Here is a 16,635-nt window from a genome sequence, read left to right on the forward strand (position 1 = left end):
CCTTAAAATCTTCTCTCCTGCAGATATAAGTTCTCTTAATGCAACTTTACAAAAAACTCAGAATTGGCTGACTGCAACCACCTCAAACTAAACACACTCAAAACAAAATTCCTCTTAATTTCACCCCGCCCCTCCAAACACTCACAAGACATTGCGGAATAGTTAAAACATCTAACTGCCCTCAATTGCATTCCACAGGTCATGGACTCCTCAAAATCTCTAGGAATAACACTTGACAAGAACTTGAACATGCAGGAACACATGAGCGCAGATACCAGAGTAGCTAACTTCCAAATGAACATCCACAGGAAAATAAACCCTTCCTCCCCTTCAAGGACTTCTTCAGTGGTTCAAGCCCTAGTTACCTCCAAGTTGGACTATGGAAATGCATCTCTTTCGGGCCTTACAAATTCAAAGATGGCCCCCTCAAGGCTTCACTTAATTCAGCTGCAAGGCTCATTACCGGACCAAACGCTACAACCACATCACAACGGATTTGAAATCTCTACACTGGCTCCTTGACACACACGGTTCTACACTCTTAATACTCCAAGGTACATTGCACAAAAACTGGAGCTATCTGGCAGATCTAGATCCTCAAGAAGCAATGCATCTTCAAGTGTGAAACCACAGAAATGTAAAAAGAAAACCTGTCGACCAGGCCTTCTCTGGTGCTACCCCAATAATTTGGAATTCCCTTCTTTCTGAAATCCGAGGTAATCCATTATTGGCATCTTTCAAAGCACAAGTAAAACTGTTATTGATAATTCAATACCTACTCTAGTTCACAGGTCCTTGTCGCATCAAACTTGACTATTCTTATGAGTTATACTTTTGCGTATGTTGCGTGGCACCTTAGTGAATGTATCTTTGTTTCTTTATTTTGGGTCCTGAGGTAGTTCCTCACCCCATCCTCCTACCACAACTACATGCACTTTTAATTTTGACTGTTAATATTGCTTATCATGGTCTGGTTTGCTTACCTCTTGCATCTTGTTTATGTGTACAGCGCTCTGATACCCTCGTGGGTCATGTTTGCGCAATATGAAACTCTAAATAAATAAACCTCCAAGGGGTGGTTTCTTGTTCAGTGTAGAGAGGAGAGAATTACTGATGGGAAAAATGGGTTTTATTCTGGAGAGTAGGGATGGTTAAGGAGGCCCATGAAAGAGTTTGGGGTGCAGTGTGGAATACAGCTGGCTGTGGGTGGCCTAGAGCCCTCTGATTGGATACTTCTCTGGAGTCTCCTCGATAGACTCAATGCACAGTTGTAATAAAGGTTTCCCTCACAAGGTTTATTTGAAAGATATGCACTATTCTTAATCATTCCAGGTTTACCCAAATGCCATTTCTCATGAGCGAGTTAGGTTGAGGAAGGGGTATGTGAGCGTTGTCTGAAATAGGGAACAACCAGAGAGGTTTTTTTAATCAGAAAGAAGCAGTGATGCAAGTCGTATTTTCAATAGGTCTTCTACAGACTGTGGCAAATGTATCCCTAAGACCTCTTTCCACTTTGCCCTGAGCCAGTATGTGTCCGCCTCTTTAAAGCTTGCTCACCCTCCTTTCTCCGTGTTCCCAGTGCTCTTTGATTCCTTCTAGATGGCTCTGTTCTTCTTCCTCGTTATTCTGTTATACTTCTTGATTTTCAATAGGATCAACCAGGTTGCTTCAACATTTTTTTCAGTGGCTTCCCTTTCCACTGTCAGTTGTTTTGGGGCATGCAGCGCTTTTCCAGTGGATGCTTTATATTAACGAAGTAGTCAACTTGATGAACAAGCAATAGTTTCTCCCCAGATACAACAGCTCCTTCAGTGCCCACATGGGGGGAATTTTGCTGACTTTCTGATGTGCCTATTCCACCCATGGTTCATCCATCTTCTCCATTAGTTAAAATTTTCTTTGAGAATTGCTGCATTGCCTGGCTCTTATTTCCTTAGCACCTTAGCATTCCTAAAATTTCCATAATGTACCACCAAGTCATCTTGCTCTTCCCCAGCGCAGGCTTGCAACTTTAAATTTCATCTCCTTGAGTGTCTCTTGTGGTGACGGTCTGGTGTTCCGTCACCCAGAACAGGAAGACCGGGACAGGAAGCGGAAGGCGGCCATCTTGGTTTATCGGCGCCGACCGCGTAGAGAGAAGACGTGGTTCCTGGCGCTCCGGGGTAATAAAGTATAGTTATACATACCTCTGCCTTCATGTGGTGTTTTGGAGATCTTACAATGGCGACGAGACACGGGTTTTAGAGCCCGCCCCCCCACTCAAACACCTACAAAAAAAAGAATAGACGGAAATTAGCAAAAACAACGACAAACAAAAACGAGCCCAGACAAGCAGATCAGAGCAGCAGGCCAAACGGCCCCCCGGAGCGTGGCAGTGGACACGAGGTGGTCCAGACTGCGGCAGCTGAACACCCCTGGCTCCTGAAGGTGCCACGCGGCAACAGGAGAGACGCCGACCGGACAATCTCCACCGCAGTGAGTGCAGCAGTGGTGGAGCTGGTGCAGGGCAGTGGCAGGGTGGCGCAAGTGAGCACAGGTCCTCGGCCCACGACGCCACGATCCGTCCAGTGAGCGGGGGGGCCCTGAACAGCACGCTGGCGGCGCTGCACGGACGTGGAGAAGGGGCAAGCACAGCGGACACGGCACAAAGGAGCAATCATCAAACGCTCCGATCCACGGAGGGAGCGTCAAAGGGTGGAGCGTCAGGCAGCGAGCACAGTGACGAGGATACGGAGGTACGACAGACGCCGGGCAGCCCACCTGGCCGGGCCATTGCTAATCAGGCGGGCCCCAGAGAAATCAATAAGATGGCGGTGCAATCTACCTCTCTCACCCAAATGGTGCCGTTTCTGTCGAAGTGCGGAGAGCCAGAGATGCAGTGGGAAGACTGGAAACGGTATTTCCTCAACTACCTGGAAGCCCTGGAGGAAGAGGGTGAAGCAGCATTCTCGAGCCAGAGAAGAAAGAAGATACTACTGCACAATTTAGGCCCGGAGGGGATTAGAGTGTATGATACCATCGTCAAGGGCACAAGAGACGCTCAAGACACAGACGTGTTCAGCCATGCCATCGCAGATCTCGACGCGCACTACAGGCCTGTAGTGTGCGTAGCGATCAACAGATACAATTTCTTCCAGAGGAAGCAGAAGAGTGGGGAGTCGGTGGACGAGTATGTGGTGGCACTGCAGAAGCTAGCCCTGACATGTAAGTTTGGCACGCTACATGATGAACTAATTCGAGACCAGATCATCATGCACACGACCAGCACCCATGTCAAGGAGAAACTGTGGGTCAACGGGGATGCCCCCCTGAAGGAGGTCTGGGCCTTAGTGAAGAAGGCGGAACTATCCAAGTGATGCGCGCAAGCTGCCAGAAAGGAGGCAGGAGGGACACAGACAGTCTGCAAGATCACAGCACCGGTGAGAGGAGAAAGAGTGAAGCAGAAAGACCACCAAAGGGACCAGGAGACAAAACGGACTACCCAAACCAGCCACCCTGACCAGAGAACAGGAAGAGGCGGACGCCCGAGCTGTTACAGGTGTGGAAGCGTGTCGCATCTGGGAAACGACAAGGCGTGCCCGGCATTCAGGGCGAGATGCTCCTACTGCAGTGTGTTCGGACACTATGAAAAGGTATGCCGCCGAAAACCCAAAGGGGCCGTGGTCAAATACGTGGACCAAGAACAACAAGAAGAAGTCGGAAGCCGAGCGGAGGAAGAGGACCTGGAAGAGTTCCTCTACATTGACGTCCAGATACTGGAAATGGAAGGAGTGGAGTCAGAAAAGCCCAAGTTGAACATGCACATAGGAGGTGTGCCAATAGAGATGATCGCGGACAGTGGAGCGCCCATTACCATAATACAGCGACGAATATGGGAGGAACAGTTTGCGTCCAAAGTGGAAGAGGAGTTGCGCCCAATGGACTTACGACCAGTTACATACCCAGGGCAAAGGATTCCAATGTTAGGGTACTGCCCTTTGCTGTGTGAGTTCCGAGGCCTTCAAGCAAACTGCAAATTATACGTTGCCAAAAAGGGCCCGTCAGTACTCAGCTGGAAGGACCAAGGAGCGTTAGGAATACAGCTAAACCCAGGAGGCATAGAGAAAATCATGCTTATGGACATAGAGGAAAAGGACAATGGTGACGCCTGGCACAAGACATATCCTAAAGTGTTTAATGGACAAATAGGCGAACTATCCAGGTATAAACACCTCATTAGATTGAAGGAGGGGGCCAAACCAGTCGTTCACAAAGTAAGGAACATCCCCTTCAGATGCAGGGAAGCAGTGCAAGCGGAACTTGATAGACTGGAAAGAGAAGGAGTGATAAGGGCCATCGAGACCGCGGAGTGGCTTTCGCCCTTAGTGGTAGCACAGAAGCCGAATGGGAAGGTGCGGCTGTGCGTCGACCTCAGAGAACTCAACAAAAATATCCTGGTCGACAAGTTTCCCCTGCCCCGCATCAATGAAATTCTGGCAAAAACCAAAGGCATCAAGTGGTTCTCCACGGTGGACCTGTCATCAGCCTACCACCAGGTGAAGCTACATCCATCATGCAGTCACCTCACGTCATTTATCACACCGTTCGGCTGCTACGAGTTTGTACGGCTGCCATTTGGCCTGGCCTCAGCGGCCGCGGTATTTCAGAAGCTGATGCACAGGCTCTTCCGGAAGGTAGAAGGTGTTCAGTTCTTCCAGGACGACATCCTGGTCATGGGCGAGTCCAAACAAAAACACAATGAGAAGCTGCACACAGTACTACGCATGTTACAAGAAAACGGATTGACGGCTGAGTGGTCTAAATGCAGATTTGGAGTGCAGTCCGTCACATACCTGGGCCACGAGGTGAGCGAGAAGGGTATCGAGCCTAAAAGTGCCAACATGAAAGCCATTCTGGATGCGCCTACCCCGGGCAAGAAGGAGGACATCAGGTCATTCCTGGGGATGGCCGAATATTATAGCAAATTCATTCCTCACTTTGCAACCAAGACGCACTACTTACGACAGCTTTTGAAGGAAAAAAATAGTTTCCAGTGGAACCAAGAGGAACAAGACGAATTCGATACTTTAAAACGAGAGATGAGCGAGACCATACCTCTGACAGGATTTGACCCGGAAGCAGAGTCCATTCTGACAACTGATGTGAGTAATCGTGGCCTGGGAGCAGTGTTAATGCAACGGTCTGAGAAGGGAGAGACGTCGACAGTCAGCTTTGCTTCGAGGTCCTTGGCGCCCAACGAAGAAAAGTTCAGCGTCATAGAGAAAGAGATGCTGGCAGTTGTGTGGGCGATGGAGAGGTTCAGGCAGTATCTGTGGGGTGCCAAGTTCTTGGTAAGGACAGACCACAAGCCTCTGGTCAAGGTGCTGACGTCCTGTGGCCATGCGACACCAAGGATTGCAAAAATGACACTACGCTTATTGGATTTTGTGTATGACGTAGAGCACATACCGGGGCCACAGAACTAAGTGGCTGACTTTCTGAGTCGGGCGGCAGCCATGGAGGAAGGGGTCAAGCAGGATAGCCCGAGGTGGGAAGGATATGTAGTAGCAACCATCCAGGATATGGAGACGGTGATCAGTGCACAAGAATGGGAAGAAGCTTACGAAGCAGATGAAGAAATGGAATCGATTAAGGGATACGTCACCCATGGATGGCCTGAACAGACACCTCAAGGAAGAACTAAGAAGGTATTGGGAGGTAAGAGATGAACAGTCACTGGCTGAAAATCCAATATTCCTCCTGAGAGGCGACAAAGTGATTCCACCGAGAGGCATAATAAATCACTTAATGGTCCTGTTGCACGAGGGGCATCAGGGTATCACGAAAACCAAGGCTCTGGCCCGGCAAGCATACTGGTGGCCGGCAATCGATACCCAGATAGAAAGACATGTGAGACAATGTGAGTCATGCACTAAGGCGGACAAATCCCAGAGTATGATGAGACCACCTTTGGGAAAGTTCCCTGTACCTGATGGACCGTGGGAAATGGTGTCAGTCAACATAATGGGACCCATTCTCAACAAAGAAGGAATACAGAAGTATGCCCTTGTCCTCATTGACAAGTACTCCAAATGGCCCGAAGTGGAAGTGAAGGAGACAGTTGACACGGATGCAGTAGGGAACTTTTTACGCACCGTCTTTGTCAGGGAAGGTATTCCAAAAATCATCACGTGTGACAATGGACCGCAGTTCACGTCAGCGAAGTGGGAGGCGTTTATTTCTAGGAATGGTATAGAGGTAAAACATACCCCCATATATCACCCGGCGGGAAATGGACCAGTGGAACGCTTCAACCGAGTGATTATGGGCACCATTCAAGCGGCCATTAACGATGGACTGGACTGGGAGAAGGAGTTACCCAAGATGATATGGGCCTACCGAATCACCCCTGGCAGCACGGGATACAGTCCTTTCAAGGTGTTGAGAGGTAGAGATGCATTTACAAAGGACAACATGGTGTGGAGGAAATTGGTGGTGCAAAGTAAATGGTCGCCTGCAGTGGTCAGAAAGAACCTGGAGAAGGCGCAGGAGGCGTACACCGAACACTTCAACAAGAGACATAGCGTACAAGGAGTGTCACTGGAAAAAGGCGACTGGGTAAGGGTGAAGCTGGCCATACTAAAAAGGAAGGGAGAGAGCAAGTTCTCACCTCCCCTACAAGTACTAGAGCCATATGCCAGGTCGGCCCTGCTTAGCGACGGGAAAGTGTGGTCGCAGGACAGAATGGCGAAATGCAGCAAGATTCTGAAGTGGGGTGAAGAGACAGAGGACGGAGCAGAGAATGTAGACGATGGAGAAGTGGGAAGTTGCGTAAGGGACAGGATGAAAGTAGAAGAAGGTATGCAGCAAGTGGATGAAGGTAGAGTCGAATGGGACGAGGAAAATGGAGAGAAAGAAAGAGCTAGAGGCTGGTGCAAGAAGGGAGTGGAAAAGGACGTGAGAGAGAGAACCGGAAGGAAGGGGAAGTGACATGGTGGAACAGAGAACTGAAGGAGGAGATGGAGTGATGAAGACGAGAGCTGGGAGAGTGGTAAAGATACCGGAGAAGTTCAAGGACTTTGATATGAACCGCAAGTAAAGTACTAGAGTTATAGTTTTTGTTGTTGCATAAAGGGGGGAGATATGTGGTGACGGTCTAGTGTTCCGTCACCCGGAACAGGAAGACCGGGACAGGAAGCGGAAGGCGGCCATCTTGGTTTATCGGCGCCGAACGCGTAGAGAGAAGACGTGGTTCCCGGCGCTCCGGGGTAATAAAGTATAGTTATACATACCTCTGCCTTCATGTGGTGTTTTGGAGATCTTACATCTCTCATCTCCGTTTCTATCACCGTTGGCCTAGGCAGTCAATGTTTGAATGACCGGAGTAATTCACATGGCATTTCAAATGTGGTCCAATCAGCTGCAGGATGACCGGTTGTATTTCTCTGGTCAGCTCTATGGGACTCTTTTGTCCAGTCTATACCTACACCTAAGGTGCTTGTTTTTCTCTGCTCTACATTTGCCCCCAGTGCTGTAAGCGGACCATAATTCCTTGTTGTTTTTAATGAGGGAAATCAGGACGCATATTTATGAAAAAGACTAACTTCAGTTTATTGAAAGTATATTTATAGATAACAAATTGGATGAAGAAATTCTCCTATGCGTTGCATGCAAGATTCATTTATCAGAACTTAAATTATCTATCTAAACTGCAGTGAAATATGGCTGTATGTATGATAATACAAACAACGTTGTTTGCCAGAAGGTATTGGTTGACATCTGGAAGCCAGTTTAATTTCCTACATTGATAAATATGTGTTTTGATTGCTGTAAGTAGTCTCTTCTACGCTGTAAACACAAGACTTAGTTTTTTAACTGAAAAGTGTACGTGAAAAGCAGTGTTCTGCAGTGATTTTGGTGTCACTTTTATTGTGAGACATTATCAGCTAACATAGCCACTGTCAGAGTTGAAGCAGGTGAACTTGTCCTGGTTTTCATCGTAACTTTTCATTTGCTATTTCAGATGTCAGGAAAACCCTGGATGATTTACAAGTAGTTATAAAGAACTTTGAATCTCGAGTTGAATTCACAGAAGACTTGCAGAAGATGAGCGATGTAAGCTTCCCCTTTTCTTCATAGAAGATAAAACTATGTGATTATTCCAGTAACTATAAATGTGTTTAGCATATACTAAAATGATTGAACTTTGTCACTATAGAAACTTTATAATGTTGGCGATCATTCAAATAATGAATTCAATTCATAGTTGAATAAGGTAATTGTGATGTATTATTAGTGACCCAGTAAGAAGTGCTTCTTAAGCAGTCTTTTTTTTGCCCACTCTGTAGGAAGCTGGCGACTATGTTGACATCAGAGAGGTAACAGGGACTCAAACTATTGAAACTAAAGGTATTTTAAATTATGACTTTCAATGTGTACTGATGTAATTGAGTGCATTTACTATGTGCATGTTTTACTTGGTCTATTTTGAGTATGATTGAATTCCCCTATTTGTCTGAACATTTCTTTACAGTACAGTTTGTAGCTACTAAGACTACAGCTTTATGATTGGTACAGCCAGAAAATAAATAAATTATTTGTTACAGGTAGTAAATGTTTCGTCTTCATGATCGCATCAAGTGGAGAAATGAACGATTTGTAGAGGTTTCTAGCGATCAGGGTTAAGTTTCACTTTGAAGTAGATTGCTGATCACTTTGAAACAGCCCATCTTAACCACCATGGTTTTGTTTGTATATGATAACTTCTTTTGAGGTTGAATCTAACGTGTTCCAACAAATTAAATATTATGTATATACATATATTTGTCAACAAGAATAAAGATATCGCAGCACTCTCCTTGGGATATTATCCATTTATTTAATCCTCCATCTCTCTCCTACTACGCATTTCAACCATCTCGGTCTTGATCAAGACCGAGATGGTTGAAGCGCGGTCTTTGATTTCTGCTCTCTGGTGAGCATTTCTTCTGTTTCCCGAAGATATCAGTTCATTTTTGATGATGCATTTCTGTTCTGCTCATAACTTTTTTTGTTTCTTTATTTTCATCCTTTATTGTAATTACCCCATACAAACTTTGTTTTCCAACTCTCTAGTGAGTGTTTTGTTGGTTTTCAATTACAGTTCTCCTTTTGCATATTTTTTTAGAGGTGTACATAAAGTTCTTCATTTTGATTGAGACCTCTAGGGTCAAGGGTTCTGAACGTTACAATGTCTTGATTCTTCTTGTCGCAAGATATTTTTTCGATCACCTCCCCTCTCTGATTGTGGGATTTGTTCCAGGGCCCAGTATTTCAATGATTCCCATTTGCCATCATGATATTTTTCCATGTGCTTTGCAATAGCATTTGAACGATATTTGTGTGTCGTGGCTCGAACATGTTCCAGAATTCTCTTCTTCACTTCAAAGATTGTGCTCCCGATATAGCGCATCTTGCATGGACACTCTAAATTACATAGGTACTTTTCGACGGCTTCGATGACTACGCCAGGCTCGGATGCACAGTTGACTCTGCTGTCGACTTCCACACTAATGACGTCCCCGTCGACTAGGATGACTGCGGTGACGCTGTCGACGGCTACCACGACGTCGGCTTCAAGCATGATTATGACGACTACCTCATTGACGATCCAGTCTACGGTGTGCCTTGCTCCGTCGAAGACTCCAACAACATCGTCGACGGCCTCGTGACTACCTCGTCGACGATACAAAATGTGGCAATTTCAATTTTGGAGACACCGCATTACAGTAGAGATGACTTCTCCCAGGAAGGTGAGACCTCTGCCTCCTGCTCTCCTTCTAGAAGAGGTTTCTGATGACGACGATGGACCTTACGGTGCTGCTGTTAGCCTGTCACAGCTGAATGTCAAATACCAGGACTCGGACTCGGAAGAGTACTATATGGATCAGCAACAATATGAGCCCCCTTTAAGGTCTCGGGAAGATTATCAGCAGGAGATGGTCTGTATGCCATCCTCCCTCATCACAGACTTGCAATTCATGCTGTCGGATTACAGGCGGAGATTTCCTACACAATCTCCTGTCCAGGATACTATGCAAGTGCCAGCTCCTCCACTTGCTCATCCGGTTACACCTCTATTTCCTCCACAAACTTCATTGCCACTTGCTCATCCGGTTACACCTCAGTTTCCTCCACAAACTTCATTGCCGGAGTTACCAGCACTGCAGTCAGTAGTTACTGTCCAGGATGATACATCCGACGATGACCAGGGGGACAACAACTGTTCCGGATCCCTACAGGGAGTGGGATAATTACATCATTCCGGATTCCAGCTCTCCTGTTCCGGAGCCGGTGGATTTCCCCCCTGCAGATATTGGGGGTTTTCATAATCTAATGGAAAGAGCGTCTAAAAGATTCGACCTTCCCATACCAACAGTGCAGTCGGAATGTTTCTTGTATGATTTTCAGGAACTCTACAGGAAGTCAGTCCGATCCATCCCAATAGTGGGTCACGTCTGGGATGAAGGGCTCAAGGTGATGAAGACGCCTGCCACAGTAATACCTATTCTTCTTCGTCTAGAGAAGAAATATAAGGCCTCCAAGGATAGCCCAGCTTGTTTAATAACCAACCTAAACCAGATTCAGTAATTTCTGAAGAGGCCCAAAGAAAATCGACAAATCCGGCGCCCCCTCTCACTACACCTCCGGATAAAGAGGGCAGGCGTTTGCATAATGCCGGAAAGCGGTTCTCTTCTATTTCTAGCCTTCTTTTAGAGCAGCCAACACCTTAGCAATGCTTGGACGGTATGATCGCCAGATGTGGTGCAATCTATCCCCTTATCTGGACCAGTTGCAGGAATATTCTAAGGTGGAAGCTAAGAAGATCCTCCAAGAGGGAGAGAGCACATCTTCTGAAATAATAGACTGCGCAATGGATATTGCCACAACAGCTTTCCGTTCCCTAGCGGAGGTTGCAGTCCTTCTACGCCAAGGCTGGCTTCATGCTACTTTGTTTCGGCTTGAAGTCCAAAATAGGATTTTGGACCTTCCCTTTGATGGTGAGGCGCTCTTTGGGAAGCATATTGATGATGCGCTTCAATATATTAAAAAGCATACGGAAACTGCAAAATCCCTCTGGACTTTACAATACGTCAAGGTTCCTTTCTGTGGAGCTAGGGTTAGAGGCCTCCCCTCCTACAGAGGCGGTTATCAACAACAGGGTTATTCCTCCTACTCGCAGCCCTCCCAATCATACTGGCCGCAATATACTCAACGGCAAGGCCAGTGGTCTTCTTTCTCTCTTTCAACCTCTAGAGGATGACGGGGGCGCCAGGGGAGGGATTCCTCTAAGCGCCAGAAGCGGCTTGTTGGCTCTTCCTACTGTTCCTTTGTCCCCTGTAACACCAGTGGGGGGCTGGATATTGCAATACTTCCGAAGCTGGCAACTAATAACATCAGATCAATGGGTTCTGAATATAGTTCAATCGGGCCATACTCTGGAATTTCAACATCAACCACCATCCAAGCCCCCTCGCGCCACCAAATGCAGACATCTTCATCTTCTACGCCTAGAAGCGCACCAACTACTCCTCAAAGGAGCGCTAGAACCGGTCCCTCGATCTCAACGGGGACTAGGATTCTACTCCCGGTTCGTTCTAGTTCAAAAGACCATAGAAAAATGGCTCCCTATTTCAGATCTGAGGGAGCTAAACACCCTTCTCATCAAGCTCTCCTTTCGGATGGTCTCCTTACAGGATATTTTGCGGCTCCTCAATCCGGGAGATTACATGGCCACTCTCGACCTCGAGGACGCATACTTTCATGTCCCCCTGCACCCTGCCCACAGGAAGTTCTTGCGCTTTACAGTAGCCAAGAGCCACTTTCAATTCAAGGTTCTGCTTTTCGGACTCATATCCGCTCCGTGGATTTTCACAAAGGTACTAGCCCCTGTGGCTGCGTTTCTCATGAAGTGGAAGCTCCCGGTCTTCCCTTACCTGGACGGCTGGTTGGTAAAAGCTCCATCTCATCACGCAGCAGAGAAAGCTGTCAGGACCTGCACACAGCTCTTCAGTCAATTGGAGCTTAAGCTCAACACAGAAAAGTCAGTCCTGTGCCCGTCCAGATCAGCCCGGTTCTTGGGGGCCATTCTGGACTCATCTTGTTGTAAAGCGCTCCCTTCAAAGGAAAGACAGACAAAGCTGATAACCTCAGCTCACCAGCTGCAACAAAGAGGGTCACTTTCAGTTCGCCTCTACAAGTCCCTTCTTGGGTCAATCTCGTCCTGCATTCCTTCAATTCCCCATTGCAGGTTACTAATCCGCCCCCTCCAGGAGCAACTGGATTTACAGTGGCACCGGCAGACAGATCTTTCGAGGACAAGATCCTAGTCACTCAGCCTATGAGAGAGGCGGCAGCATGGTGGAAGAACAAGGACAACATCTCCCAGGGTCACACCTTCAGGGTCACCCCAGCTCCACTAATAATTACAACAGACGCCTCACTGGAGGCTAGGGAGCGGTCTTACAACACCTTCAAGTAAGCGGCCTCTGGCTGCCCCAGCATCGTCTACTCTACATCAATCTATTGGAGCTCCGGGTGATTCGTCTCGCCTTGGAGGCCTTCCTTCCGTGGATTCGACAGTCATCCGTCCTGGTCCGAACGGACAACATGACGGCAATGCACTATTTAAATGAGCAGGGAGGTACAAGGTCCTGTCAATTATCGAAAGAGGCTCAGGCGATTTGGGAATGGGCAATCCAACAGGAGATATCGCTCTCAGCGGAGCATCTTCCAGGTGTCCTCAACAAGACAGCGGACATGCTCAGTCGCCTGAAATCTGTAAGCCACGGGTGGGAGTTAGACCACACCACTCTGGAGGAGATTTTCTGACTCTGGACACTCCGCCCATAGATCTCTTTGCCACTCCGGTGAACAAAAAATGCAGACTCTAAGCAAGCAGGCATCATCATCCGGGATCGTAGGGGAATGCCCTTTCAGTGGCCTGGTCAGGCGCTTTTGTTTACACTTTACCTCCAATCTCACTGATTACCAGACTTCTCCCGAAGCTCAAGGCGGAACCCTGCAAAATGATTCTGGTGGCCCTGCCAGTTTTGGTTTAAGTAGCTTCTCCTACTCCTACTGGACCGTCCAGTTCATCTGCAGCCGATTCCTGCCATGCAGATGATGTCCCACGGCCAAGTGGTACACCCGGATCCAAGGTCTCTTCAGTTATCAGTGTGGCTCCTGAGCACCGAAAATTTCTAGATCTAAATATATTGTCAGAATGTAGAGGTACTTGCTCAGGCTCAAGCCCCAAGTACAAATAAAACATATCGCTTCAAGTGGAAGCGCTTCTGCCTTTGGTGCTCACAACAAAACATTCATCCCTACTCTTCTGCACCTCATCAAATTTTGCTATACATTCTGGCATTGACAAAATCAGGTTTAGCACATTCTTCCATCAAAGTACACCTTGCAGCCATTTCTAGATTCAGAAGGACTTCCTCTGGACCTTCCCTCTGGTTGGCAAGGATTGTGAACAATTTCTTAAAGGACTTTTTAGGGTTTTCCCTCCAGTTAAGCCTCCACCGCCTCTGTGGCAGCTTAACTTGGTTCTTAATCAGCTCATGAGGCATCCTTTTGAACCAATTCATAGGGCGGACCTTTAATTCCTCTCATGGAAGGTGGCTCTCCTTAACATCTGCCAGAAGAGTGGGTGACCTGCTCACTCTCACTATTCAGGAACCTTTCCTGCAATTTAAGAATGAGACTTTGATACTGAGAACTAATCCTAAATTTATTCCAAAGGTACCTTCAGACTTTCACTTGAATGAACCAGTTATTCTCCAATCCTTCTTTCCTCGGCTTACTACTCCAGTGGAGAGGGCACTCCACTCTCTGGACATTCAATGATGTCTGAAGTTCTATCCACAGTGTACCAAAGACTTCAGGAGGTCAACACAGCTCTTTGTGGCCTTCAGTGCTCCTCGCAAAGGTTTTCCTCTTTCAAAGCAAGGGATTGTTCGTTGGATTGCCAGCGCAATCCAATATTGTCACCAAGCAGCTGGCAAGCCCCTTGAAGGGCGGGTCCGGGTGCATTCTACGAGAGCTATTTCTTCTTCAGCGGCTCTCTTCGACGGAGTTCCTATCAAGGACATTTGCAGAGCAGTGACCTGGAGCAGTGCCCATGCCTTCACATGGCATTACTGCTTGGATTCCTCAACGTGTAGTGACACTGCAGTGGGACAGTCAGTCCTGAGGAACCTCTGGTGGTGAGCTTTCCCTTCCAACCCTCCTTCCTTTTGTTTACTTATGCTCTTCCCACATTTTGCATGTCTAAATACTTTTGATGTTTATTCTCTGATGATTGATTACTGTTCTATTGCCTGTGTGGGATTAATATCTGTACTGACATGATGCATCTTGCAATGTTTTGTAAGAAACTATTGCTTCACAAAATGTGCGTTTCTTACTGCTAGCTATTCTGATACAAGCAATGGGAATCTATGAAAGTTCCAATACTGGAGTAAGAAAACCAGTTACTTACCTGTAACTATGGTTCTCCAGTAGTGGTAACTTTTATAGATTCCCATGCGCCCACCCTCCTCCCCTGGGAAAGCTCAGCCTTCAGCATCTTCTGTTGTACTGTTACACAACGTCTACGAAAATCTGTGGCTCTGAGGCTCTCTCAGGAAGGTTCTGTGGGGTGAGGCTATTCTTATTGGCTGTTCATTTTATTTGGTCTCTTTTACAAAAAGAGGTGGATATGCTACAAAACAGAAGGGGCCTAGGCCTAATTCTTTTTTTGTACTTATTTCTATGGCAATTTTATGTATACCGTTTTATGTATACCGGGGACTCCCATCTCGACGACGGGGAATTATACAAGCAAAGGGAATCTATAAAAGTTAGCAATACTGGAGAACCAAAGTTACAGGTAAGTAACTTGTTTTCTTCATATTTGTGTGATGGGCCTTTTCTATGAGGTGGAGGATGCGTTTTGTATTGTCTCCTCCTTGCCGATTTTGGATGAAGCCTGCTTGATCGGGCTCTTTTAGCCCAGGCATCATCGGACCTAGTCTTGTCACCAAAATACTTGTAAACAATTTGAGGTCTACGTTGAATAGAGACTCTGGACGATAGGAGCTGCATTTCTTCCTATCTTTCCCTGGCTTGGGGAGAACTACGAAAGCCACCAAAAACATCTCCGCGGGCACCGAGCCTGGGCCCTCAAAAGAGTTGCACAGGTGCGTCAGGATCAGCGACCGCACATGACAAAAGGTATTATAAAAGCCCCCTGAATAACTGTCCGGCCCTGGGGATTTAAGAGGTTTGAGGCGAGAAATCACCCCATCACCTCCTCAATCCAGATCAGTGCGTCGAGCTGGTCTGCCTGCTCCTGTACTAGGGCGGACGTGTGTATTCCCCATAAGTAGGATCTCTAGTGTAACTGACGTGTTCTCCCTGGCGTAAAGGTCTGTGTAGAAGTCCCTACACACCTCCGCTATGTCCTAGTCCTCCGTATGGTCCTCCCCCCCTGTCATCCTCTATTGTCTGCACCCGCATCTGTTGGTGTCTGCCTCTTAATTTACTTGCGAGCATATATCCTGTTTTGTCCTCTCGACTGTAGTAGGAGTGTTTGAGTCTCAGGGCCGCGTACTTAGGGTCCAGCCATGCCAGTTGTGCCCTTGCCGCCCTCAGCTGTCTCCAGACCCTAGGTGCCCCACTTGTTCTAACTCAAGGACCTGTGCTGATATTTCCGCTCTCTTCTCCTTGCGGTCTCTAGCTTCTGCCGCAGAGATCGAAATCAGTGCCCCCATCACCACCACCTTCAAAGCTCTCCATAAAGTGGTTATGTTTGTGTTTGGGTTATCATGTGTCACCAGGTACCCCTATGTGTACTCCGTAAGCTGTGTTTTCACTGCTTCCTTGTGAAGCATCGTCTCTAGTAGCAGCCAGCCCCCATATTTACCCCTCTGTGGCGGCAGGTATAGCGTGACCTCTATTGCTTCATGATCAGGCAACGCCGCTGGGACTATGTCTATCTCATCCATCATGGTGATAATTTCTTCCATACCCAGCATGTGGTCTGGGCGGGCATTTGTCTTGTGTGAGTAGTATGAAAATTGTGACGTATGAGGGTGCGCAGTCCTCCACAGATCCACGAGGCCTAATGATTGGAGCCATTGTCTGCCCTCCAGCGATACATCCCCCGTCTGTGCCAACTACCTGACCTGTCTTTTGACTCCTCCATGACTAAATGTAAGCCCCCCCCCCCCCCACCCATGATCGTCTTGCGTTCTTGACTGTTCATGACCTCCATGATAGTTGATTTCAGGAATCGCTCCTGGCCTGTGTTGGGTACATAGTTGGAACATATCTGTATTTTGTGTCCCCCAATCTGGAATACATAAGCCAAGAGGCACCCTTTGATCTCAACCGCCTTCCCCCCCCCCCCCCCCCCCCCCCCCCCACTGTCCCTTTGAAACACTTAGCTACTAGGATTGCTACGCCTGCCTATTTGTCTGGGCCAGATGAAAAAAACTGGTGCAGGAATGTTCGGGATCTTAGTCTATGGCAATCTTTGGCAAGGAGATGCGTTTCCTGGAGAAGGCATATATGCCCCCGAATTCTCCAGGTAGGAGAGAATAGATCTTTGTTTAATGGGATTGTTAA

General features: G+C 47.4%; 1 protein-coding gene across 1 annotated transcript in view; it reads left to right on the forward strand.

Annotated features, from left to right (window-relative positions):
• URI1 (URI1 prefoldin like chaperone) overlaps nt 1–16,635 on the forward strand; it is a 369,284-nt gene that overhangs the window by 259,275 nt on the left and 93,374 nt on the right. Inside the window, exons 5-6 of the mRNA XM_078670635.1 lie at nt 8,003–8,094; nt 8,328–8,388. Coding sequence (XP_078526761.1) covers nt 8,003–8,094; nt 8,328–8,388 — 153 coding nt within the window. The remainder of the gene's footprint in view (nt 1–8,002; nt 8,095–8,327; nt 8,389–16,635) is intronic.

Source organism: Lissotriton helveticus, chromosome 12 (genome assembly GCF_964261635.1).
Source record: "Lissotriton helveticus chromosome 12, aLisHel1.1, whole genome shotgun sequence".
In the NCBI taxonomy this organism is placed as follows: Eukaryota; Metazoa; Chordata; class Amphibia; order Caudata; family Salamandridae; genus Lissotriton; species Lissotriton helveticus.